This window comes from Cryptotermes secundus, unplaced genomic scaffold (genome assembly GCF_002891405.2).
Source record: "Cryptotermes secundus unplaced genomic scaffold, Csec_1.0 scaffold188, whole genome shotgun sequence".
In the NCBI taxonomy this organism is placed as follows: Eukaryota; Metazoa; Arthropoda; class Insecta; order Blattodea; family Kalotermitidae; genus Cryptotermes; species Cryptotermes secundus.
This window is the reverse complement of record NW_019738872.1, coordinates 560164-588018: the sequence shown is the minus strand read 5'-3', so window position 1 is coordinate 588018 and position 27855 is coordinate 560164. Positions and strand designations below refer to the sequence as shown.

Here is a 27855-nt window from a genome sequence, read left to right as displayed (position 1 = left end):
GTCGGTTAACACCACATCTACACGCCACCACATCCCAAAGGACTGCTTTCTTCATAGTCACCGCCATGAAAACCTCAAATCTTACACAGTTCTGTATCCTGATTAAATTGTTTCGAAACAATATAAACACCCGACTTTAAATTGTCGAGAAAGAACGGGTGCACCCAATTTTCCTTTTCTCCTGTCTTCCTCACGCCGTCTCAACCAGAAGAGAAGTGCACGAAATTGGCGGGCCAACACAGCCACTTGGGATGATGTGATCAACTAATCCACCCTTTAGTTTCCTCAGTGTGCGCCTGCGTGTTTGGAAACCAGTTGTCTGCTTGAAATCGGCAATATTTCTCGGAAATCGCTGTTGCCAGTTTCTTTGGTGTGCGCCGGCCTAACATGAACTCTAGTTTATAACAAATCTCGAAAATCGCGGTTGCTTTGCCGTTTCCTCAATTTGCGCTGTTCCTTCAAGTGACATGTGTTTAACTCTGGCTGATAACAGTTCTCGGAAATTGCGGTCGCGTTGCGGTTGCCACTTTCCTTGGTGTACCCTCGCCAAAGAGATACATTCAAAAACAGCGGGGAGACTCCTGTTGTAGAATACGATGTGCATTGTTAGTGAGTGGTTTTAATGAGTGAAATCCAACAAGAATTAAATAATCTGAAGATCATAACATGGAATGTAAATGGCATTCGTTCTCTCTACAAAGATGCCGTTGCCATGAAGCAAGGACTTGATTCGTTAGGTGGCGATATCATTTGTCTTCAGGAAACTAGAATTACACGTATGTTGTCAATTGAATTAATAGATATTAATTGGGAAGTGTTTTGTATGGGTTTCAAATTGATCGCTTACATTAAGGGAAGAACACGAGTTGAGACTGTTTAAGAACAGAATGCTGAAGAGAATATTTGAACGTAAAAGGGCTGTAGTAACGAGGCTTATAAAATAAGTAATAGAAACTTAATAATTTTTACTGATTACCAGGAGCTGTTAGAAAAATGAAATCAAGGAGAATGAGATGAGGAGGGTATGTAGGATGCATGGGAGAGAAGAGATATGTGTATAAATTTTTAATAAGAAAACCCGAATGGAGGATAATATTAAAATGGATAGTAAAGTTATAGGATGGATTAGATTCATTTGGCTGTAGATTGTGACCAGTGACAGGATTTGTGAACACAGTGTTTGAGCCTCAGTTTCCATAAAATTTGGGGAATTTCTTGAGGAGCCAAATAACTGTTAGCTTCTCAAGAAGTACTCACATATAGAGTTAGTTTGTAGGTTAATGTCGTAATGTACAAATTTTCAGTTACTTGAAAGCCTGCTGCAAATCAGTTGATCAGTCCAGCAGAGAGAGTCACACTTCTTGTTTCAACTCATTTTGTCTGTGTTTATACCCACAGTGCTACCAAAAATTCTGTAGGCCAACAGGTTAACAAAGAAAACCCACCCAGATATTCCCAAATGCAAGAAATGGTGTGTAAAGGATATTCACGTGTTGACAACATGATGAGTCTGAATGTTGAAAGTTAGCTGGAATTGCATGTACCCCTCCCACTGGACCAGCCGAAAGATTTGCAGCAGGCTCTCAGATAACCTCCCATATAAATGTAGTATATGCACTTGTGAAGTTTGCTTCAGATTGTGTTTGCTTAACTTTAGGATTGGCTTAATGTGTACAAAATGTGCCCATGATTAAGCAGATGGAGCCATGTTATTGTATATATCATTGAATTCATAAGACATGACACTTAGTATTAGGCATTTAGGAAAAGTCACATGGGGAGATACTGAAGTCACACCTCACTTAAACTAAATCTGTATCGCACTATGACTGCACAGTATATGAAATGAATAATTAAACTTGAATTAAGAATAAGGCTGCAAATTCATGTTGTATATTGTGATGATAAATACGTGCATCGGTTTGAAAAGTATACGTGGAGAGGTAGTCTGAGCTTAACATATGTGATTAACACAGAACTGTGGTGGTTACTTGGAGGTGTAGTTCATGATTGAAATGTTCTCACATGAGTCTTATGAGCATAGCTTTGTACTTGTATCAGTTTCTGTGAAGTAGGCTGTGTTATGAACTGTAAATGCTTATGTTTCTCCAAGAGTGGCCAGTCATAGCAATAACTGTTATAAAGGCTGTGATTTCTGTTGTGAGTGTTGTGTCATCATAGTCATAAATCAGAGTTTAAACTACTGAAGTGACAATATTTTTATTTTTTCTACTTCATTTGTTCATTTCACTTACTATGCAGGATTTTCTGACAGACCATATATAGTAATGGAGGAACAAATAAAGGTATTGAAATGTTCTCACATAGTTAATATACATGTTACTGAATGAATCCGCAGCAGTTAAGAGGGTGGAGTTTGTTAGTGATGTCATGTTGTTGCTCATGTGATGTCATGGTTCCAAATATTCATGCCCCATCAAAAGCTAAAACTTTTGATACAAAGGACAGCTTCTATAAGGGACAAGAGCATGTTTTCAGACAGTTCCCTAAGTACCATATGAAAATTTTGTTATAAGATTTTGATGCTAAAGTAGGTAGAGGAGATATTTTCAAACCAACGACTGCGAATGAGAGCTTACATGAAATCAGTAAGAGTAATGGAGTTACAGTAGCAAACTGCCACATTCAAAGATATAATTGTGAAGAGTGCCATGTTCCCAGTTTGCAACATTCATAAATGAACTTGGAAATCTCCTGATGGAAAGACACACAATCAGATTGACTGCATTTTGATAGACAGGAGAGGGCATTCAAGTGTAATTTATGTCCAGCCTTTCAGGGAAGTGGACTGTGATACTGATCACTGTCTGGTTCTTGCAGTAGTTAGGGACAGAAATTCAGAAGTGTGAAATGTAGAAATTGAGTCTCAAGAAGCTAAACAATGTAAGAAGTAAAGAACAGAACTTTAACGGATGTCATAGGTTTCCTGTGTGTATCACTAGGTAACAGCACAGTCCAGCTTCATGACAGTCTGGGTAGCAAACATTCATGTGCATGTTCAGAGGCTGGTTTCAGTAGTAAAAATGGTTACCATGCTTGAGGAGTGTATCACGAAAGATCAGTTTTCTGTTGTGCATCTTTTGTGGGCAAAATGACTCAGTCCAAAGGATATTCATAAAGAAATATGTCCTATTCATTGGAAAGTGTTTGTCGCATAAAGGGGTTCACAAGCAGGTCAGGAAACATGGCAAACGGTTCACTAATGGTGCAGAAACAAAACAAAAAATACTCCGTGGCCTGTAGTCCGCAAGTGAACTATACCTACCGAGCGACTGCCTCTTGTCGGCGAAGTTAGTGCCAACTTTTGCGGATAGAGGGTGTCACGTGGTCAGCACAATGGATCCCCATGACCGTTAATCTCAGTTTTCTAGATCAGAACCGCTATTTCCTTGAAATAGCTCCTCGATTATCCTCACAAGGCTGAGTGGACCCTGTTCCAGACCCACTACTTCTCAGAAAATCTGGTAGCACCAGGAATCGAACCCGGGACCCCTAATTCACTAATGGTCGCTAATGATGAAGAGGTTAAAACTGAGGTGCTGAAGTGGCTCAGACAACAGTCAAAAGACTTCTCTGCTGCAGGTTTCAGCGCACTGGTCATGCGATGGAACAAGTGTATGAATGTTGGTGGAGGACATGTCAAGAAGCAAATTTTTTCTAGATTCAAACATCACATGTTTTACATTTTATGCCCATTTGTGACCTATTTACAGACTCTCCCTCATATATATGGCTGAGCCATTGTTACCTGAGCATAGTCTCTTTGAGACTTATATTGCTATTGCAAAGTTGAGAAAGTATTGTCATGATTTTAGTGAGTGACAACCAACTCATTTCACTCCACTAATTCCCAGGCTGGCGGCCATCTTACACCAACGTCCTACTATTCTCACTGCTAACGGCAGCTGGCCCTCATTATATAGCCTCATCACGGATTGCACAGAGAGCACTGTTTCCAACAGCTCTCAGGTGTTGCATGCACGTCTGTTATATCCCTATTACCTAGCAAGGGCCATTGTTTACCAAGCTGTTACTTAGCACCAGCTGTTGTGTGGCTGCTTAGTTCATTGTCATTGCCTAGAAACGGTTCTACATGCCACAGTATAAATCATCTGGAATTTAATTCCAGCAGAACTGATTAATGTGGGATGTGAAACATTATGTTCTGAGGTTCATAAAGTCATTAATTCTCTTTGGAATTAGAAAGAATTGCCTCAGTAGGTGAAAGAGTTTATTATACAGGGTGTACCCAAAAGAATGGTGGGATTTCATTGCCGTATATCTCTGTCAGTTTTTGGTGATGAAATGCAAAACATATACAGAATCATAACGTGGCTCCCAAATTTTCATTTTGTATATCACACTCTTTCCTAGTTCCATTTCCAATGGTTAGGCCGCGTGAAATGTAAGATGGTGACCCAGCAGGAGAAGGTCTTATGCGTGCTGCGATTTGAGGTGTCTAAATCCATTGTTGCAGTGCGCCGTGAATTTCGTGTACATTTTCAGAAGGAGGCACCACATGAAAACAGCATTTGCAGATGGTACCGGCAGTTTGTGGACAGTGAATATCTCTGTAAAGGCAAGAGTTCTGGGCGGCCACGTGTGCCACATGCAGACATGGAAAGAGTGAGGGAGATGTATCAGAGAAGCCCAAAAAAATCATTATGAAGAGGAAGCAGAGAATTGCAAATGCCAACAATGACGTGGAGGGTGCTGTGTAAGCGGATATTAATGAAACCGTACAAGTTGCAGCTGTTACAAGCTCTGAAACCACAAGACAAGGTAGCCAGAACTTATTTCACTGAGGACATTCAAGAGAAGATGGAAGACGATGGTTTCGTGGAACGTTTTGTTTTCAGTGATGAAGCCACTTTTCATCTGAGTGGGATAGTTAACCGACACAAAGTACATGTCTGGGGGGACACAAAATCCACATGCACAGATTGAGCACGAGCGTGATTCTCTGAAAATTAACTTCTTCTTTGCTGCCTCTCAACAAAAAGTGTACGGGCCTTTTTTCTTCACTGAAGCAACACCTACCAAGATGCTGGACAATTGGTTGTTTCCACAACTGGCCAATGATTCCAGTGACTACATTTTCCAACAGGACGGTGCTCCCCGACATTTCCTTCGCAATGTGAGAGGTTTCCTTAATCTGGTCCTTCCGCAACGATGGATTGGACATGCTGCAATTGAAGATGCCTCCCTTCTCTGGTGGCCACCCCGGTCTCTGGACATAACTCCATGTGATTTCTTCTTGTGGAAGTACATGAAGGACATGGTTTATGTACCCCTATTGCTCCAATCACTCCAGGATCTCCGAAACAGAATCAGTCATGCTGTGGAAACCATCACACCTGAAATGCTGCAGTGGGTGTGGCAGGAATTTGACTATCACATTGATGTGTGCCGGGTAATGAAAGGTGCGCGCATAGAGGCACATTGATGGATGTGCATAAAATTTTGACAGTTAAACTTCTGATTGACACACGTTATGATTGTACACGATAAGAAATACGAACTATATACGTATCTGAAACCCCACAATTCTTTTAGGAACACCCAGTATTACCAACTCACAAGAAAGGAAATAAAACTAATAATTCTCAAGGTATATCCCTGTTTTCAAGTTCATACATAATTATATCCAATATACTCTCCAGGTTAGTCAGTATTCTTGTAGTGTTGAATCATGTTTGTAGTGCTTTCAAATAGAAATGGAGGGGCTACAGTCACACAAACAAATAACTTTATTAGTAAACTCACATGTGTCAGCCCAGATAGGCCATCATCAGGTGATTCTTGATGCAATACATATAAACTACTCATACGGTGCTAATGTAAAATTTTGTTATATAAAATTGAGTCAGATCTGACTTCATACTATTAGTATATATATTCGTACATCAGACTTTAAACTGAGATTTGTCATACATAATTAAAATTCTAAAAAAATTACACTGAAACAATGCAAGGAGAAGTTACTTCTGAAATGCGTATCTTGGATATTTTTTAAATTGGCCTGAAGGTGGTCAGATCTTCAGGTTTATTTTGAGTTGCAAAAACATCCAAGACCCATGTTTTATAGGGATATTCTCCATGCCTTGTTTCAGTTTAATTGTTTTAAATATTAATCACTTATGTCTAATCTTAATTTAGAATGTATATATGGTATTACATTAGATCTGACTCAATTTTAAATAACAGAATTTTATACCAGCATTGTAGTTTGTATGTATTTTGTGATCCTTTGTGTATTCTTCAAGAATCACCTAACGGACCTATCTGAGCCAAACTTGTTATGAGATGATCAATAAAAACATTTATTTGTGTGATGGTGACCCCTCCATTTTTATTTAAGTCCATACATAGACAAAATTATGGGGAGTCATCAGTGTGGGTTTCAACATAACAGACCAACTACTGATAATTTTTTTTGCATTCATCGGATACTGTATAGAAAATGGGAGTACAGTGAGACAGTACATCAGGTATTCGTAGACTTCAAGAAAGCCTGTGATCCAGTTAGGATGGAAGTATTGTACAGTATGCTCATGGAGTTTGGGGTACCTATGGAACTAATTAGACTGATTAAAATGTGTTTAATTGAAACCCATAATAAAGTATATTTAAGTAAACATTTGCCTGATACATTTCCTATTCAAAATGATCTAAAACAGGAAGGTACTTCACTGCCATTCCTTTTCAAGTTTGTTTTAGAATACACCATTAGGAACGTCCAAGAAAATGGGACTGAAATTGAATGGGACACAGCAGCTTCTAATCTAAGCTGATGACGTAAATCTGTTGGTTAATGACTTAATACCATAGAGAAAAACGTAGAAGCTCTTAACCTATGATCATAAGGAATTTGGTCTAGAAGTGAACATAGAGAAATCAAAGTATATGTTGATGTCGTGTCACCAGAATGCAGGGCAAAATCATAACATAAAAATATCCTTTGAAACATTTGCAAAGTTCAGATATTTTGGGACAGTGTTAAAAATCAAAATTTAATTCATGTTGAAAATAAGTAAAGTAAAGTAAGTAAAACCATCCCTGTAACAGACCGTGAAGGCCCATAGGGTTGTGAGACGTTGAGGGTCCCACATTATCTAGACAATTGGCTCAAAGATGGCAGTAAGGTTGTCAGCCTTATGTTCTGGCCGCGCTTTACTTCTCAGGAAAATTATTTAATTAATTCCTGGTACTCATTTCTGTTAGAGGCTGAGTCAACCTCAGGGCCATAGTGCAGCCAGAAGGATAAGGTAAATTGGAAAAAAATCCAATGACCTCATCGGGACTTGAACCCGCAACCTTCCAGCTCGTAGCATAGTCCCAGTAGTTTCAATTTGGATAATGCTTCCTGCCACCCAGTTCAGAGCCTTATCTTCTTGTGTGATGTCTAAAAATATAAAAGTTAAAATACACAAAACTGTGATTTTCACTGTAGTTTTGTATGGGTGTGAAACTCGGTCTCTCATGTTAAAAGAGGAACATAGACCAAGGGTACTTGAGAACAGGGTGCTGAGGAGAACATTGGGACCAAAAAAAAGATGAAGTGACAGGAGGTTGCAAAAAAAGACTGCATATGTATAGTGTTTTCTTGGGAATTCAAGAAGGAACAAGAACACTAGGAAGATGTAGACATGGGTGGGAGGATAATATTAAGGTGGATGTTAGAGAAATAGGGTTGGATGTTATGGACTGGATGAGTGGAGGGCTGTCATTAACGTGGTAATGAATATTTGTGTTCCTTGAAATGTTGGGAAATTCTTGAGTACCATACTTGCAAGTATGGAATCTCAGAATGTGTTTTATTCAAAATCACATTTAAAGTGGAGCTCATGCTAACATCAAACCACATTTTCCAAAAATTTGTTTTGATGGACATGGTATGCTGATGTGATGATTTATTAACACTGTTTATCTTGCTGCCATCTTAGTTTATGTTAGTGACATGTGTCAATTTTATAGGAAGTTCCCTTGATGAAGGAACAGCAATTGTTGATGGTTACAACTCATACTATGGATTTCCAAGGAGCAAAAGTGGTTATTCAGGTAAAGTGAAAGTCCTCTTTTTGACATATTTCATTAAATTCTGACCTTATTCTGTTCTAATAACGTAATGAAATGTAAAAGACATAATTAATATTTTTCTTCTTGAAGGCGTGGCAACATACTGTAAGAATGCTTTTACTCCATTTCGAGCAGAAGAAGGTTTGTCAGGCCTCTTTGCTTCCTCTGATGCTATGGATAGTGTTGGTTGCTATGGCAGCATTAGAGCAGAATTCTCAAAGATGGAACTTAAAGAACTGGATTTTGAAGGACGAGCTGTCATTACCCAGCATAAAATTAGAGTGAGTTATGTCACATTAATATGTCTTTTCAAGTCATTTTGTAGCTGAACCTTGGATGTTTACATTTTGAAACAATTGCATTATTAGCTATTTGATGAATTCTACTTTATACTTTCAGCTCTCCCCTTGAACATTTTGTGATATAATTTTAATATATTTCATGAATAATGCAGTTGTCCCAATTTTAATTAGTTGTATTCATAGCCACGGGGCAGTACAGTACCTCTAATGATGACAGCCATGTTTCACAAAATTCCAGAAGGTGTTGTCACCTGTTTTATATACTAACTCTCTCTTAACCCAGTGTTCAATATTAGTACCAAGGTAACCTGTCAGTATGCCCAGTTCTGAACCAACTCAACCACCTCCTCAACATTTTGATGGCTGTCCTTACTTGAATGCTTCTCTTTATCAACTCTGAGTTTGAATTGCAGATGCTGTTTATGAATATTTAAAATACCTAACACATGAGAGCAAAATAACTGATTTCATGGAGCTCAACCATTCCGCAGAAGTCACCAATTGTGCATCTACTCGAGAACTACCCAGCAATTTATGGGGCCCAAAGGTTCATTACCATGTTCACAACAGCCATCCACTGGTCTCTGCTGCCCTCAGCCAGATCAGACCAGTCCATAGCAGCCCATCCTATTTTTCTAAGCTCCATTAAAATATTATCCTACCACCTACATCTAGGTCTCCCTAGCAGTCTCTTTCCTTGTGGCTTTCCTACCAAAATCCTATAAGCATTCAGCTTTGACCCCCATGCTTTCTACATGTCCTACCCATCACATCCTTGACTTTATCACTTTAATTATACATGGCAAATAGTACATGTTATGTGGCTCCTCATGTAGGTTTCTCCAACCTCCCATCACTTCATCTCTCTTCAGTCAAATATCCTCTCTTCTTGAACACCCTCAGTCTATGTCCTGACCTTAATGTCAGAGACCAAGTTCCACTCCTACACAGAACCACAGACAAAATTATAGTTTTGTGTATTCAGATTTTTACGTTTTTAGACAGCAGACACAAAGACAAAAGGTTCTGGACTGAATGCGAGCAAATTCAGACTTCTCTTAATTCCTTCCTGAATAAAGTTTTGAATTTTACTGTCATTCTCAAATAACTGAACTGTGATATAGTTTCAAAGGATCTGTTACCTATCTTTAGTCATGATTTTGCCCTGCATTTTTGTGACAAGACAGCAATATATACTTAGTTTTCTCTGTGTTTACTTCTAGCCCAACCTCCTTACTAGTGTCAATTAAAGTTTGTGTGTTTTTCTTTATGGTATCTACATTATCACCCAGTAGATTCACATCATCGTCATAGGCCAACAGCTGATGTATCCTGCTTAATTTCAGTCCCACCTGGTTTCCCTAGACCTTCCTAATGGCATATTCTAAAGCAAAGTTGAAAGGTAGTGGTGAGAAAGCATCTCCTTGTTATAGACCATTCTGTATAGGGAAATTATCAGACAAAAGTTTACCTATACAGACTTTACCATACGTTTCACTTAAACACATTTTAATCAGCTTAACTAGTTTCATGGGTATCCCAAACTCTTATCAGAATATTGTACAATACTTCCCTCCTAACTAAATCATAGGCTTTCTTGGAATCTACAAATAACTGATGTACTGTCTCATTGTACTCCCATTTTTTTCTCCAATAGCTGATGAATGCAAAAGATCTCATCTGTAGTTGAATTCTTACGTTGAAACCCACACTGATGATCCCCAATAATTTCATCTGTGTATGGACTTAACTTTGAGAGAAGAATATTGGATAAAATTTTGTGTGAAGTTGATAGCATTGATATCCCCCTATAATTACTACAGTCAGTTTTATCACCCTTCTTGTGAACTGGTACAGTGATAGACTCCTTCCACTGATCAGGCAATTCTTCCTTATGCCAAATAGAACTAATTAGATTGTGGATCTTAGAACGTAATATGTTGCCTCCTGCTTGAATAAGTTCTGCCAGAATTTGATGAATAGCTGGCGATATATACTGCTTCAATTTTGCAATAGCCCTTTCAGCCTCAAAAGGGCTCGGACCAGGGACTAACGGCTCAGCTGTATGGATTTCTGTCCGCCTAACATCACTGACCCTATCTACATTCAGTAACTGAGAGAAGTATTTTTTCCCACCTGTCCTAAATGTGGGAATCTGCAAGCAGATCACCATTCTCACCCTTCACTTAGTTACTTCTAGGTTGGTAACCCCTCTTATAGTCATTTTATTCCTCTCTTCAGGTCTTTAATGTTCTTGTTCTTACTGTTCAATGCAAGCTCATCAATTTTGTCTTTCGGATATTCCCTCTTTTTATTCCTGAAATGCCTGCTGGTTTAACGTCTTATATTGTTCAGAATATCCCTATTTATTTCACTTTGATCCTGTAACTATGGCTTCTTTTCTTTGGTCTAGTAATTTTGAGCATCCTTCATTGAACCATGGCGTGTGCTTCTTCAGTTCATAATAACCTAGACTCTCTTTGGCAGAAATTTTGATATTCTGTCTTATAGTTTCCAGATTCTTAAAACATCCACCTCAGTGGCCAAGGTTTCCAAGGCTGCGAACCTATTTGAGATTTCAGCATGATACTGCTCTTTACCCTCTACCTCATTTAATTTCTTGAGATTGTACCTCTTCATATGAACTCTGTGCATTGTTTGTTTGCTCACTGCCAGTCTTTCCCTAACCTTTGCCACCACCAGGTAGTGGTCAGTATCACAATCTGCTGCCCAGAATGATCTGACATCAAGTATACTTGAATGCCATCTCCTATCTATCAAAATATGGTCAATCTGATTGTGTATCTTCCCATCAGCAGTAGTATTATATATGATATCTTATCACCAATGAACTGTACCCTCTTAACTGCTGATACAGTTATCTTATGTAAGAAGAAACCTGTACCTAATTCATGATTTTCATTCCCCTTTCCATAGAGAAATATATATTTGCCTGATGGTGCAATGCCACTTCTGTCCCATCTGACCTCCTGTACCCCCACTAAATCTACTTCGAACATTCCATGTACCAAATCTCATATCCATTTTCTTTAGCTTAGGTCATTTATCCAAGGAATCCATCCAGGTCCACGGCTTCTTGAGAATTTTTGTAAGAAGTTTATTTTTACCGTGAGAGTTGTTAGCCCCATGCCTAACCCCAAAGCTGGATGGCCACCCCTTGTCGGCTGTCTGCGACTGCTTATTCAATATATTCGCAGCTTCCCTCCATACCTGGAGTGCATCTCCTCCATCAGCAACCTGAGGACACACCATGCCGTGGTGACAAGGGACGTGCCTAACATGGATGATTTACTCGAAGGAAAGATAATGTTAAGTAATTTTTTTACTGGCAGGGAGTGGTACACTGTTGCTTTATTCATAATGGTATTACAGTCAGAGGGATACGTACAAGGAGATTTCTCCTGATGTACAGGAGGAAATTACCCGAATTGTCTCAGGACTTTAGTAGCTGAAGACCTGGTACTTCTGGATTACAGTGTCCTGCTGGATGTTGCTTGTTTAGCAGCAGCAGCTCATTGAGCAACCCGCTGTACTCTCCTGATCTCGCTCTATGTGATTTATACCTCATCTCAAGGATGGACTCACTGATGGTCAGCCATATTAAGATTGTGACAATTTCATGGCTTCAGAGTTTGTATTCCAGCAGAGTGTGTACGGTGCCTTCTAGAAATGTTTTGAGTAATTGTATGAATGCTGTCAGAAGTAGCTATTGAGGGACAGTTTTTTAAAACATCTGCTTCCATGGGCTTCTTATTGCCACCAGATTCAAAATACAACCCCTGCCCTAGAACCTTTTGAAAATATTACATATATTCATACAGATATTGTGACAAGAGATCTAAGATTTTTGTGTGTATATTTATTTTAAATGAAGAAAAAATGGCAAACAGACTGCATAAAACCTTATTGTAGTCTGTCACATTTCTTTAACCCAAGTAATATTTCCTGAATTGTACATATTTGGAGAGGATCGTATTGTTCTTTTGGTGAGAAAAGACTGGGAAAAGTCATGTGGACATCGCTGGTGATCCCCTGTATTGTACCATTCAGGTGAGGACAATTTCCTTTCAGGTTTTGAGCACCACAGTATCTGGGAGATTGCTCTTAAATTTCTTTTTGTGAATGTTTCTGAACAGAGAAAATGTAGGCATCCTCAACAATTGCTTTATTACTCCTTTAAGAAAACCAGTTTTACCTTCACATTTCTTCTTGACCTGTTCGCATCGAAGTTGTTTCTGTCAAACCATGTTCTTTCCTTGATTTGTTGTTTCAGCAGATAAATGTATGGCTTATTGCATTAGTTTCTCAAGGCAAGGCACTTTTCCTTATCTAATGAAATCTGTGCATTTTCTGACTTACACAGATGTCCGATTCAGAAGAGAAAACACTGACAATTGTCAATGTTTACTGTCCACGAGCTGATCTGGACAATGCAAAAAGGCTCCAAGTCAAGCTGAGATTTTATCATCTTCTTGAAATTCGAACAAGGGCTCTGTTGGAATCTGGCAGCTTTGTAATTATAGTTGGTGATATAAACACATGTCACAAGCCCATTGATCACTGTGATCCATCAGATGTGGTAAGTTTTTAAGCGTTGTCATTGATAAATGTAACTTAGCATATCTGTGATGATCTTGGATAAGAAAAACAAATGCAAATCCTTTAAATGTGAGTATGCTAGACCAAACCAAAACAGAACCCATGGATTGGTTCTTATGCACAGAATATTGTCACCTGATTGGTGACTATAGACAGGTTTTGGATCGGTAAATGGATTTATTGTACACTTACACCTCAGAATTACAAGTAACTATAATGCAGCATAAATCACTATAACTCACACTAGTCTTCTCAGATTGTTACAACCTCCACTAGTTGTGTGGTCACAGTCATCTTACACATGCTATTCCTCACGCCCTTATGGCTCACAAACTGCAATTCGTAAGTGCTGACTCAAGACTTGTGACTATTATGACTGCACTTTACAAATCATTGTCACACACAGACTAGTGTTCCCAGTCAGTCCTCACTGTTGCTGGGTAACATCTTCCAGCAGTGGAAGTACCTCTGCTCCCTGGCTCAAGTCTTCACAGGCTGGTGTCTATCTCACAACAAGACTTAACTGGCTTGTCCCATTGGTCCTCATGATATAGCCTCATGACTGATCCAGCAGAAAACACCACTTCAGTAGTTCTGTTGTTGCATGACATAGCTATTGGTGCAGACTGCATAGAAAATCCCATTCCCAGCACTACTTCTGTTTGTTATGTTGTGCAGCATGATGTATTCCATTGTTACATCACTATATTTTGTGCCATTGCCTAGCAACATGCCTTGGCTTTCAGCAAATATTTCACAACATGTTCACATTGCTTGTTTTTCTGTGTACCGTAGTGATTTACAGGATAGATAAAGGCATGCTGCTTGTGATATTTTACTGCATAACTGTATTGGAAACAGCACAGGCCTTTCCCTACATGAGGCAATGACTCTCATCTCATTCTCTACATATGTAGACCTTTGTAACCACTTACTGTAAAAATGTGACAGACTTACCATATTTTGTAAGAACTGCTGGAATTACACCCTGATGCCCTCATGTATGCCTGACAGTCAGTAAACCAGTTTTTTCATAACTTCTGAAGTTCGTCCTTGGAACTGAAGCAGTTATGTGTGTCACTTCATTCTTGAGGGCTTTGGCAGCGTGAAGGTTCCTCTTGTACACTTTTCCCTTCAAATTAATTATTCTGTTGAAGTTCTTCATAGTCACCGCCGTGAAAGCCTCAAATCTTACATGATTATTCTGTTCTCAAAAACCTCACATGTAACAGCCATGGACTTGTTAGCAGTATGTGCATTACCTTATTGGAAATGCTCATATTGTGCCTCTTCAGTTGTTGGTCAAAGAATGGATTCAATATATTCATGTTCCAATCTGAATTTACAGTTTGCTGAAAGGATATTGAGTCAGTGACTCAACACACATTTGCAGCCCACCATAGCCACACTTTTACACTGTGTAATGACAGTTGTTCAGTGGCATTCAGATTTTCTTTGCTGCATATTCATGCATTCTGCATATTAACATGGCCATGAGGGTAAACCCATGATTCATTGGTTTTGAGCAGCAGCAGCTGTGGATCCACATCTCTGTCATGCACATTTTGCAGTAACCAGTTACAATTCTTGCTTCATAATTGTGTTGTTTAAGCTCATGCATGGCCGTTAGTTTATACTGCGAAGTTTATTTTGTGCCTTCGATCATAGATCCCAGTGGAACACTGGTTTCTTTTGACAGGGGTCTTAACAATTTGCAGCTGTTGGTGTCTGACTGTGTCTGAGTATCTTGAACTCCTTCCTCCGTTTTCATATTCCTTGTGGATTGTTTTTTTTTCTCACAATGAAACAGTGGTCCACCACTGTTTAACAAGCTTCACTATACAGAACTCTGTGATAAGCCATTTTTATAGTTGTTTATGAGTGATCCTCCAGACACGTTGTATACATTTTCTTTCTTATGAAGGATTTGACTATGAAAAGTCAGTGGTGAGTCATGTAACATATTGCATTGCAGGAGTTGAGAGACTTTAACACAAAGAGATCTAAGCAAGCTATGCAGAGATCACAGCAAAAATATCTGTTGTATTCATGCTGTTGCTGGTCACATCTGCATGGTGTCTCTGACCCACCATAAACATTTTTTTATGATAAATTTAACATTATGTCCTTGTATTTTCCACTCATAAATTATATTTCAAAGTGTGTATCTAATTCTCCATGAAAACAGAATTATTTGGTGATATTTTCCTTCTCCCCTCTTTTTTTTTGGGGGGGGGGCACTTCATCCCAAAGGAGTCCTTATGTGTAAAATATTGAAGTATGCCAGGATAGAACTATATTGACACTTGTCATTAGTAAATATCTGTAGATCTAATTCATGAATTAGTAAACTTGCAGACCTGTAGGAAGCTTTGAAGTTAATGTGATTTTTAAACTTAGGCGTTAAAAACTGAACTGACACAAGCATTATGTCATAAAGGATGAACTTTTGAAACCCCTACTGTTATTGACTTGCTTGGGAACATATCAGGAAGTTGTATTCTTACTGGAACATACATTCCTTTATGAAGCATTGCCAAATTATTGGGGATCATCAGTATGGGTTTCAACATTACAGATCAACTACTAATCAGACCTTTCGCATTCGTCAGATACTGAAAAAAAAATGGGAGTACAGTGAGACAGTACATCAGCTATTCATAGACTTCAATAAAAGCCTATGATTCAGTTAGGAGGGAAGTGTTGTACAATATTCTGATAAGAGTTTGTGTACCCATGAAACTGGTTAAGCTGTTTAAAATGTGTTTAAATGAAACTTATGGTAAAGTCCGTATAGGTAAATATTTGTCTGATAAATTTCCCTATCCAGAATGGTCTAAAACAAGGAGATGCTTTATCGCCACTCCTTTTCAACTTTGCTTTACAACATGCCATTAGGAAGGTCCAGGAAAACCAGGTGGGACTGAAATTAAGTGGGACACATCAGTTGTTGGTCTATACTGATGATGTGAACCTACTGGGTGATAATATAGATACCATAAAGAAAAACACACAAACTTTTATCGACACTAGTAAGGAGGTTGGGCTAGAAGTAAACACAGAGAAAACTAAGCATACGAGGGGGTACCCAAAAGAAACTGAACTTATTTTTTTTTTAACTTATTTATTCAAATTTTAAGCACAAACCTTCAATCCCCTTCAAAGTACTCTCCACTTACACTAATACACTTGTCTAGTCTTTTATTCCATTTTTCAAAACATTGTCTAAATTCATCTTTTGAGATGCTTGACAGCGCCTCCGTCGTTTTTTCCTTCACCTCAGCAACATCAGCAAAACGCTTTCCTTTCATGTCTCTTTTCATTCGAGGAAACAAAAAAAAGTTGCACGGGGCAAGGTCGGGTGAGTATGGAGGGTGAGGAACAGGGGTCATACCATTTTTGGTCAAGAATTGTCATACAGACAGGGCTGTGTGAGCAGGGGCATTGTCATGATGGAAAAACCAGTCACCCGACTGCCACAAATCTGGCCGCTGAGCTCCAAGTCACTCCCGACAGCTCCACAATTTCTTCAATGGTCCACCGTCGATCTTCCTTGATGATTTCACGAATTTTTTCAACATTTTCATGTGTTCGGGCCGTGGAAGGACGACCAGAACAAGGTTTGTCATCAATTGACATTTCACCATTTTTGAAACGGGAAAACCACTCAAACACTTGAGTTTTCCCCATAGCATCGTACTTGTACGCCGTTTTTAACATTCCAAGAGTTTCTGTTCCACTTTTCCCGAGCAAAAAGCAGACTTTCACCGCTGCACGCTGTTCACGAAAATCAGCTATTGCAAAACGACGATCACAGAAAACAGTTGTCACTATAAACTCTGCTGAAACTATTCCTTACCTTCTGAAGCAACGGTAGTCGGCTTATCGACTCAGGAATGTTAGCTCTATGCGCTCATAGCGGCAAAACGCGGTACTACAAAAGCTCTGTCCACAAAAAAATTAGTTCTGTTTCTTTTGGGTACCCCATCCTATGTTGCTGTCTTGTCACAGAAATGCAGGGCAAAATCATGACATAAAGATAGGTAACAGATCTTCTGAAAATGTGACACAGTTCAGATATTTCGGAACGACCATAACAAATGAAAAGCTGATTGAGGAGGAAATTAAGAGGAGATTGAACTTGGGTAATGTTTGCTACCATTCAGTCCAGAACCTTATGTCTTCTCATCTGCTGTCTAAAAACATAAAAATTAGAATATACAAAACCATAATTTTGCCTGTGGTTCTGTATGGGTGTGGAACTTGGTCTCTGACATTAAGGGAGAGACATAGATTGAGGGGGTTTGACAANCTGTCCACAAAAAAATTAGTTCTGTTTCTTTTGGGTACCCCATCCTATGTTGCTGTCTTGTCACAGAAATGCAGGGCAAAATCATGACATAAAGATAGGTAACAGATCTTCTGAAAATGTGACACAGTTCAGATATTTCGGAACGACCATAACAAATGAAAAGCTGATTGAGGAGGAAATTAAGAGGAGATTGAACTTGGGTAATGTTTGCTACCATTCAGTCCAGAACCTTATGTCTTCTCATCTGCTGTCTAAAAACATAAAAATTAGAATATACAAAACCATAATTTTGCCTGTGGTTCTGTATGGGTGTGGAACTTGGTCTCTGACATTAAGGGAGAGACATAGATTGAGGGGGTTTGACAACAGGATGTTTCGGAGAATATTTGGACTGAAGAGAGATGAAGTGACAGGAGGTTGGAGAAAACTGCATAATGAGGAGCTTCATAACTTGTTCTCTTCTCCAAGTATGATTAGGAGGAGGGTGAGATGGGCAGGGCGTGTAGCACGAATGGGGGAGAAGAAGAAGAAGAATGCATCTAGGATATTGGTGGGAAAGCAAGGTGGGAAGAGACCAGTATGAAGACCAAGACATAGGTGGGTGGACAATATTAAAATGGATCTTGGAGAGATAGGATGGAATGGTATGGATTGGATTGATCTGGCTCAAGGCCGAGACCAGTGGAAGGCTCTTGTGAACACAGTAATGAACCTTTGGGTTCCATAAAATGCTGGGAAGTTCTTGAGTAGCTGCACATTTGGTGGCTTCTCAAGAAGGCCTCAACTCCAAGAGTGAGTGATGAAGCATTGCCACTCTTCCATGAAAATATCATACAGAGTTGTTCATTACAACAGATTTGGACTTCTTATTAGTGCGTTGGCTTCAGAAATACTGGCCACTGCCAAGATGGTTGCACTAAACAGAAATGGATTCCTGAAAAGTCCCTGAATGAGAATTCATCTGCAGTTTAAAATTTTATCTGCAAAAGAGGAATCGTTCTTGCAGGGATCATAGAGCAGCTGTTGAAAGTGGTGTCCTGCAATATTCAAACATTTCCAAGTGATGCCATATGACAATAGTTGAAGTTTTCTGTTATATTTGTACTGACGTACACAATTTTTATTTCTTAGGTTTGAAAGTGATGTGTTTTGTTTATGTAAGCATGAAGTTTCCCAAAAGATATGATTATTTGTTTATTGAACATGCCAGTAAAGCTTTCATTGTATTTTATATGATGTGTGCATTTGTGCATTGTCTACTGCAAACATGTAAAACTGTTTTCTTTTTCTTCATTCATGTTCAAAATATAGTGCAAGAATATTCACACAACACCTCTAGAGTGTTTCCTGGTAGCGCATGCTTTGGATGATTGTACATTTTTATTTGCAATGAACTGGGTGTCATGTCACATTTTTGTTATCTGTGGTGGAATGAATATTCTCCCTATGTGACCATCTGTGCAGTGTCCATAATTTTCCAGATTACACGTCTGGTAAGAAGACTTATGGCTTGCTCTGTATTTCAAAAGTCACAAACCCTCACTTTGATGTGCTAGTGCTGTTGGTCTTTTCCAAATTTTGTTTTATGATTTGAAATAATTTTCTTATATAATTCAGAATTTAGAGCAGTGGTAACTGTTGAACATTTTTGAGAGATGTAGTGTTTTATCACAAATTATGGCTGTTCCTAAGACCTTTTGATGCTTCTATCATTCTATCCCGAAGAATGCTAGTATAGTACCATCCCATAATGGACTTCCATCCTTCCTCATCTGTTTTTCTACAGAGCTGCTTTCTCTTTTGGTTACAACTGGTCTTGAATAACATCGGTATCACCTGTGTTTGGTAACACCTGATGATACTAGTTAGGGATTGAACAAAATAATGGAAACACTACAGATGCTGTACACATTTCATTATTAATATGTATGAATGTATGGGGGGTAGGCCTTCTTGACCCTAACCGCGACCTACAGTGGTCTGTTGTGCTTCCTTTATTAATATGGTGTTGGACCACCTTTTGCCTTCACTACAGCTGCAGTCCTTCTTGGAATGAACTCATGCAAGTTTTGAACAGCCTCCAGCAGAATTTTATACCATTCTTCTTGAAGAACATATTCAAATTGCTTTAGAGGTGTTGGAGGTGGGAATCTGTTCCTCACTCTAGTCTCCAAAACTGATCAGAGTGGTTCAGTGGTGTTTAGATGTGGTGATTGCTGGCCAGGGAAGATGTTAAAATTCACCTTCATGCATATCAAACCATGATTGAACAGTTCCAGCTGTGTTAATGTGGGTATTGGTGTCTTCGAAAACTCCATCGTTTGGAAATAACATCTGGATCATCAGATGCACGTGATTACGCAACTTGCCCTCGTACCTGCTTGCACTAATTCGGCCATGAAGGATAATGATGTGGCCAACAGAATACTGTACGACAGAACTGCTGCCAAACCATCACAGAACTTCCCCCATGTTTCGCTGTTGGAACCAGGAATTCCAGATGATATGCTTCCTTGGGTGTTCTCCAAACATAAACTTTTTCTATGAAGGGAACAGTGTGAAGGATGACTTACCTGACCATATCATATGCATTTTCAGTTGTCTCATGTCCAGGTTTAAGGTTGTGACACCATCTTTTACGCATCTGAGCATTACTTTCAGTAATCAGAGCTTTAGTACTGGCACCCTTACCATGGATTTTTAGATTTGTGAAGCTCATGTCAGACAATTTTTGTGGAAACAGAGTCTTCAAGATGAATATTCAGTTCTGCTGACACCTATTTTGCAGCAGTTGTGTGATTTTTCGAAACAGTCCTTCTCAGTGTACGACATTTTCTTTCTGTCAGTGTTGATTTTTGACCACTGATCCTCTTCACTGGTGTTATCTTCTCATGATTCGTGTATGCCGACGTAAACTTAGAAATTGTCAGTCTCAATATGAGTATTATTGTGGCAGGTTTTGTCACAAACGCTTTGCCGAACACACACCAAGAATCTATCCTCTTTCAAAGTTGAACAAGTCTCCAATTTTCTGATTGTTTCAAATGGAGTGTCACTCAACACAATCACTAATGCATGGACATGAGAGCACTGCAGAGTGTAAACAAATGAAATAAGAACTTTCAGTGTTGCCAGCTGAAGTGCTCTCATTGTAGCCAACTCAGATTCTGTTCTTCATTTTTTTAGTATTTCCATTATTTTGTCCTCTCCCTTTGAATGCACATTTACACAGTTGACGTTCGTGGATGACACACCACAGTTGAAAACAGTAGTAGATAGATTGAATCATTTCATAATTAAAGTGTTCACATGCTTCTGTTCGATGTACACAGGATTAACAGCTTGTTCTTTGTAGTGGAAGTTGTCCCTATAATGGTTTTCAGCCAGGATCATATCCTTACCTTAACTGCTGTCAGAATGTTATTACTTTTATAAAGAATAATTGAATCCTGCAAACTATGTGCATCATTTTATTCTTATGTATTTTTATTCTAATATAGCATCATATTTATGAGTTAACATAAATGCCACAATTTTTACAGGAGGAGTTCAACAAGAATCCATGTCGCATGTGGTTGAGTCGTATAATATATGATCCAAGTTCGGAGGAAAATACAAATAATGTGAATATGAGCTCATTTAGTTTGATTGATGCATTCCGCTTTGTAAATCCTGAAGAAGAAAATGCCTTTACCTGTTGGTGCACCCGGTTAAATGCCCGATCCACAAATTATGGAACTCGAATAGACTATATTCTAATTGACCAGAGACTTGGAGGTGAAATAGATGACTGTGTCATACTCAAGGATGTGCTTGGAAGTGATCATTGTCCTGTTAAAGCTGTCATTGATTTAAAATTTGTCAGAGCACCAAAATGTCCTTCATTTTGTACAAAATACTATCAAGAATTTTCTGGCACTCAGAAAAAGTTATCTGAATTTTTCAGCAATGAATCCTCCAATCAGGAACTTTGCATGGGCACTACATTAAGTTGTAAATATGATACATCGGTAGCATCTGTTAAACGCAAGATGTTGGATACTAAAGTAAAACACAAGAGGTCAAAGAGTGATACAAGAAAGCAGAAGGGAATCACAAATTATTTTCAGCTCTTGCCATCTGGAACTCAAATTAGGGACTCTTGTGGAAGTGCTGATTTGGATGATCAAGGTTCTGGTAATAGATCAAGCCTGGAATCACTGAGTTTTTTGGGTGAAGTCTCTCCAGATACTTTTGAATCTACATCTTTTGAACCACTTGCCGTCCATGATGAACAGAGTAGTGTGGATATGGCAGAAGAAAAATTTCCAACTACCATGTTTAACGACATTGTAGGACAACAAAGTTTTTGCACTGCTGCAGGACCTGAAAAGAAAGCAGCGTCTGATTTATGGAGAAGTATGCTTACTGGACCAAAGCCGCCTCCAAAGTGCAAAGGTCACAGGGAGCCCTGCGTTCAGAGGTGTGTAAAAAAGAAAGGACCAAATTTCGGTCATAAGTTTTGGGTTTGTGCAAGAGGTGAAGGGCGTAGCAACGACCCATCTGCAAGATGTGATTACTTCCTGTGGGATTCGAAGAGGTAAAGAATATAGTTGTGTTATGTATGCATGTTTATCCCATTGAATAATATGTGATTTGGGAGCCATGATTGCAAATATGTCTTTACATATGAAAACGGTTTTTAATTAAAGTTTTTATATGGTACTTGCTGTACCCTGTGTACTTGGAACGGGAGGTCGTTGTAGCATGGACATATTATGAGTAATATGCAGGTCCAACTTACGCCCCACAGTTCTGCTACTGTTTTAGCACTTTGGAATGGGTTTTTCTTATACCATTAAGATTACAGTATTAAGATGTGACACCGTGATGTAGTTCAGTATATAGGCAACCTGCTGCCTCCATCTTCAGGGTAGAAGATTAGGCCTTGTAGAAAAAAAGTGGTATGGATGTAGGGAAGGGAGAATCAGTAAGATGTCCTGTAGCCATACCATTTTTTTCACCACAGTTTTTGGTTTTCTGCCCTGAAGTTGGAGGCACCAAGTTTGTTCAGAATGTTGGTAACCATTACCATATTGCATGGTGTCACATCGCAGAAGACCATAATATTAATATTAACTTCTGTCAGAATATCAAATATTTTTATAACTTGATTTCAGGAGACTGTTTCATCAGTGTACTTGTATTATTTGCATGTTTTAAATGTCTGGTACTTGTGAATAAAGATTTATGAGCAAGACTGAGTCTGCATTTTATGTATACATGATTCTTTGGTCTCTGTGATACAATACCTGCAATTAAATCTATCTCTTTAATTGCTCTAATTGTAGGTACATATGAAAAAATTACTGTATCTTTGTGAGCACCCTGCTAGGCTCCCTACTGCATTCATGGTATGTAATATACAGAGTCAACCCTACAGGCTGGATCACAAAGTAACGGCCGATCCTTGTTTGACTGGGTATTCCAAGATGTTCTGGATAGTGGTCAGGTAGCTCGAATTTTTTTGTAAGCCGGAAGGTCGCGGGTTCAACTCCCGATGAGGTCATTGGATTTTTTTTTCAATTGACGTAATCCTTCCAGCCACACTAGGCCCTGGGGTTTACTCAGACTCTAACAGAAATGAGTACCAGGAATTAATTAAATAATTTTCCTGGGGAGTAAAGCGCGGCCGGCGCGTAAGGCTGACAACCTTACCGCCATCTATGAGTCGTTTGTCTAGATAATGTGGGACCCTCAACGTCTCACAACCCTATGGGCCTTCACGGCTTGGTACGGGGATAGCTTTACTTTTTTTTTTACTTTTTATCATCCGTTTTACCTAATGAGGAATCCAAAGATTTTTTATTTAGACATTTTTCATTATCTTTACACAAATAAAAAGATCATGAAACCAATTACATGCGGAATTTGCGTAAATCGGATACCTGTGCTTCGGTTTATTGAAGCTACTTTCTCGGTATTTACTTTGGGGTTAGAGGAAAAGTGCGAGCCACTTTTGTATAGTTGGTGCGCCGATCTACTTCTGCACTATGTACAGTGGAAAGAAGAACGCGTGTCTGTTGGTCAAACAAAATATTGTACCTACAACTACAAGAATGAACGACACAGTGAGAGGTGATAAAAGTTAGAAAATCTTTCTCAGCTCATCGTGTTCGACCGTTTGTGATCACTTCTACCCTCCGGATCTTGAAATCGGGAGGTTTCTGTGGCAGGCTGATGGCTATGAGGTGTGTAGTGTGACTTACAATTAAATACAAATATATTATTATGTACTAATAACCGTGAGGTGATAGGTATTTACATAACAAGGAAGTCATTTGTCAAATAATTGATTCGAGATTCCAATGCACGTTTGCTATAACATAGTGTGTATGTGTGTCAGACAAATGTTGCCCACCTCACGTGCCGCTCAATAGTAGGTCACCAGTTGCGGGCAGCGGTTTGTTCGAGGTGTGCTGTCTGATCTACACTAACGCGCCCACTTCAGCCCAGCTTCAAAGGAAGAACAAACTCTGACCTGTGAGTCAGTTACGTGATGGTATACGGAAGAAGACGGACCCAGTGCTCAAGAAAGAATTTTGTTTGTGATACGTCATCAGAGTGAGAATAACGTACCGGACTGTCCTCTGTATTTGTACAGGAAAGTGCAGAATATTCTGTCACCGCCATTGGAACAAGCGACGAAGCAAACGTTTGTATTATTGAAATTATTCGTACGTATTGTGCCCTGGTTAATAAGGTGTATGATTTTTATTTAACGAGGGGGCGAAGTTGTGCTCAATTATTAGAAATTAATTATAAGTTTTCTAAAAGAAAAGTAATGCATTAGGTGAACCACCGGATGGCTGGCCGGAAACGTGAGATCAAAGCGTACGGTATTTATTAATGAGTGCTTACGAATCAGTTGAACGACGCACTGCCAAGTCTTGCTTTAGTACGACAGGTCATCGGCCAATAGGAGTTTGCCTACTTTAGGGTTACAAATGAGCGATATTTTCACGAGTTGCGAGAATGTTGAATCTGGGGGCTCGGACGGGAGGAGCCGTTAGCAGTTGGATTCGAGCTGCCGCTCGGAATGATCGGTTTTGAGAAATCGTTTGGGGAGGAAGCTCCTCCCGCAGAACCCATGCTAGGAAGGAGACGGGATGGCTTCCAGTGTCTTCATATCGCCCTCTTTTGTAAGCGTGAGTAATTTGGCTGTACAGTGGAATCTCGCTTAACGAGCATAATTCGTTCCAGGATCTTACTCGTAATGCGAAACATTCGTTAAGCGAAACAATTTTTCCCATATAAATTAATGTAAAATACGATAATGCGTTCCATGCCGAAAAAAATACTCAAAAAATTTATGTATAACATTTATTCAAAGAAAATTACATATACATTGTTAAGGAGCGTGAATCATCATCTTTTCTTCTATGCGGAATGGACCAACCTGGAATGCGAATTCGATTTGCAGAAAACAAAAAAAAAATCTAAATAATTAGTTGTTGTTTATGATACATATCTAATTCTTTTTTACTAGAAAGCTGTCTAGAGACATTTGTTTTTGCCGACACTTCAAAATTTGGTGAAAATGCGACACAGCATTAGCATTAAATAAATTTGTAGCGCGCATAGCCACTGTCTTATTAGGGTGATGCTTGTCAATGTACGATTCAACAGTTTCCCATGCTTTCAGCATTTCTCTTATTGCGCCAGAAGATTGTTGCTTTGCTGTTACCTCCTCCTCCTCCTCTGACAAACTCTCCTCCACAACTTCTTGCTGTGAAACACAGTGCAACTCCAAATCGTTGATGTAGACCGATTGTATGTGCGTGCTAGATCAGCCACGCTCACACCTCGTTCTCGCTTTTCAATGATTTTACGTTTCATTTCTACGGTTATTTTTATTCTCTTATGGCTGTCTTTTTGCGGCTTTTTCTTCGGGGACATTTTTGCAAGGGTTATTAAACTTTGCAAAAAAAAATCACAAATAATATGTCTGAACACAAGTTTGGAAAATTGTGTGATCACAAGCGACACTAAGATGCTAGCGGAACGAGTGCTAAACACAGACTGATGTAGCAAGCGCACAATCCGGGACTTCCCCTCTCGTCACTCGTTATGCGAAACTTCGCTCGTTAAGCGAGTCTTTTTTCCCCCCAATCTGTTTATGAGAGATGCTCGTTAAGCGAGGTTCCAGTGTAGTCGGATCACTGATTGTTAATATGTAATTTTTGGTTCAGTGATGATCAGGATATGAAATGTGGTTTGTACCATGGCACTATGCTACAAGCCGGAAGGTCGCAGGTTCAAGTCCCGATGAGGTCCTTGAATCCTTCCAGCCACACTATGGCCCTGGGGTCGACTCAGCCTCTAACAGAAATGAGTACCAGGAATTAAATAATTTTCCTGGGGAGTAAAGCGCGGCCGGCGCGTGAGGCTGACAACCTTACCGCCATCTTTGAGCCGATTGTCTAGATCAGGAATGTCCAACTTCAAACAGGTTGTGATCGACTTTTTAGTGCCAAAACTGCCAGTGATCTACCACCCCCTCCTATCGCCGTACCTCGCTTTAAGCAAAAATATTGCTAAAAATAACACGACATATATTTGTTGTAAAAGCAACAGACTTACCTGGTTCGATAAGAACAGAAAAATGGGAATGAATAATACGTATTTTCCCTTAAAAATCTGAGTATAATCACATTATGTTACAAGTAAATTTACATGCTTTTCACGTATAATTTCCTTGAGGCCTATGAGATCGACCAAAAATCGTCCCGCCATCGAAGCGTTGGACATGCCTGGTATAGATAATGTGGGAGCCTCCACGTCTCACATCCCTATGGGCCATAACGGCCTATTGCAGGGATAGTTTTACTTTACTTACTTTACCATGTAGGTTTAAAAGAATTTGGTTGACGGATTTTACGAGGTAATTGTAACGAGTGCAATAGAATATTGTGTAAATTTTATGGGTTGTACGTGTATGTACTGTATGTAATTGTTGATTTAGTTACATTTGTTTGAATATGATGAATATTTTGGGGGGTTATTTTTAATTATTATTTCACTGGACGGAGTAGGAAATATCCACAGATGTTTAATTGGTGGCAAGGGATGAGACAGAATAAATGAAAATCGATAAGAGGCATTTTTCGCCATAATAAAGTGGTGACTAGCAGTGGATATCTTTTAATAAAATAACAAAAATTACTTCCCCCATGTTAAACTAAATGTAGTAATCTATCAAATGACCCTTCTCTGTGGTGATTTTGCTAGTTGTATGGTTACGAGGTCAAGTTCAAAGCTGATATTATTCTCCATTTTTCGTGTTTCAACTCCTAATGAGATGGAGATTCCCTCAGCGGATACTGTGAAGAGCAGCATCATCTGGAATGTGTTTACTGTCCCTTCTCTTTGCTTGTTCTGCTTACTTTTAGACCCTGAAGGCTGAGGCAGCGTGTGCCTTCGAAACGAATGTAAACTTCTGCCGGAGTACAAGCATATCATAATACTCATTATTCCCCTTACAACTTTAGAGTTTTCTTTGGTCCATCCCTACATTCGTAGAGATACTGTGCGGTGACATTTTATGCGAATTAAAATAGTGCGAGATAAAAAATATTAAAGTCTGGCTTTATGCCCAAAGTTTCAAATAATGCTAATTTGTTCCAAAGAGAAAACGTTTCTTGTACAGTATTATGCGATGTCTTCAGGAACACGACCTCACATAAAATGCTACCGAATTGTACACTAGTTCAGCAAAGTTAACCCTGCCGTCTTGTTCACGCTGATGACTTTGTAAAGGATGTAGAGTAGACCATTTTGATTTAAGAACAAGAAACAGGCTTGTTTGCTGTCAGAATTACTGATACTCCGTAGACTTGTGGAAATTATGGGGAGTGGGACGTGGAGGTATGGACGAGTATATAGAACAGACTTCAAGTTCACCGTGGAAGTGAATCCAATAGCAAAATAACACTTTGCATGTGAGCGAAATGGTTCAAACGGATAAAATTTGAAGTTATCCTGGAACATGACAAAACTCATATAATTTGTAAATGGTGAGGTTTGGCGCGAACTTTAAATGATGTGACTGCAGGCGCTTGTGTGCGCATGTCAGAGAGAGAGAGATGCGGAGAAAAATGAATAACCTGCTAGAGATAAAATCTTCGTTTGCTTTCTTCAAGAATATAGTATAACTCCCCAAATTATTTTTTTCACACATTTATTTTACAGAATCTGCAGTAAATGTATATGTTCAATAAGTACTGGATCGTGAATGAGTTATGCCCAGTGGCGTAACTAATTCTTCCTTTGTTCAGTTAGTATCATTTTAATGCTTGTATTGAGGTTTTACTCAGGTCTGTCTGGTAGAGTTAGGACGGTGTATCTTTTCAGTCTATGTGCAGTTCCTCTGTTGTCTAGTGCAGTGTTCCGCAACCTTTTTCTACTCGCGGCACACCATGAAGTATCCATGACTCAACACGGCACACCAAAATGTTATTCCCCTCAAAAACGCATGATATC

The 27855-nt window shown here is 39.1% G+C and overlaps 1 protein-coding gene across 2 annotated transcripts; it reads left to right on the top strand.

Annotated features, from left to right (window-relative positions):
• The first annotated feature begins 18 nt into the window (after positions 1-18).
• LOC111871088 (DNA-(apurinic or apyrimidinic site) lyase 2) lies at positions 19-22573 on the top strand. Of its 2 annotated transcripts, XM_023863877.2 has the most exons (5): positions 19-776; positions 7999-8082; positions 8191-8381; positions 12787-13002; positions 20877-22573. In XM_023863877.2, the coding sequence occupies exons 1-5, from the start codon at positions 623-625 to the stop codon at positions 21915-21917; spliced, it is 1686 nt and encodes a 561-aa protein (XP_023719645.1). In that variant the 5' UTR covers positions 19-622; the 3' UTR covers positions 21918-22573. The 2 variants fall into 2 exon arrangements, with proteins under 2 accessions (XP_023719645.1, XP_023719646.1); XM_023863878.2 differs by lacking the exon at positions 12787-13002.
• Positions 22574-27855: the final 5282 nt, after the last annotated feature.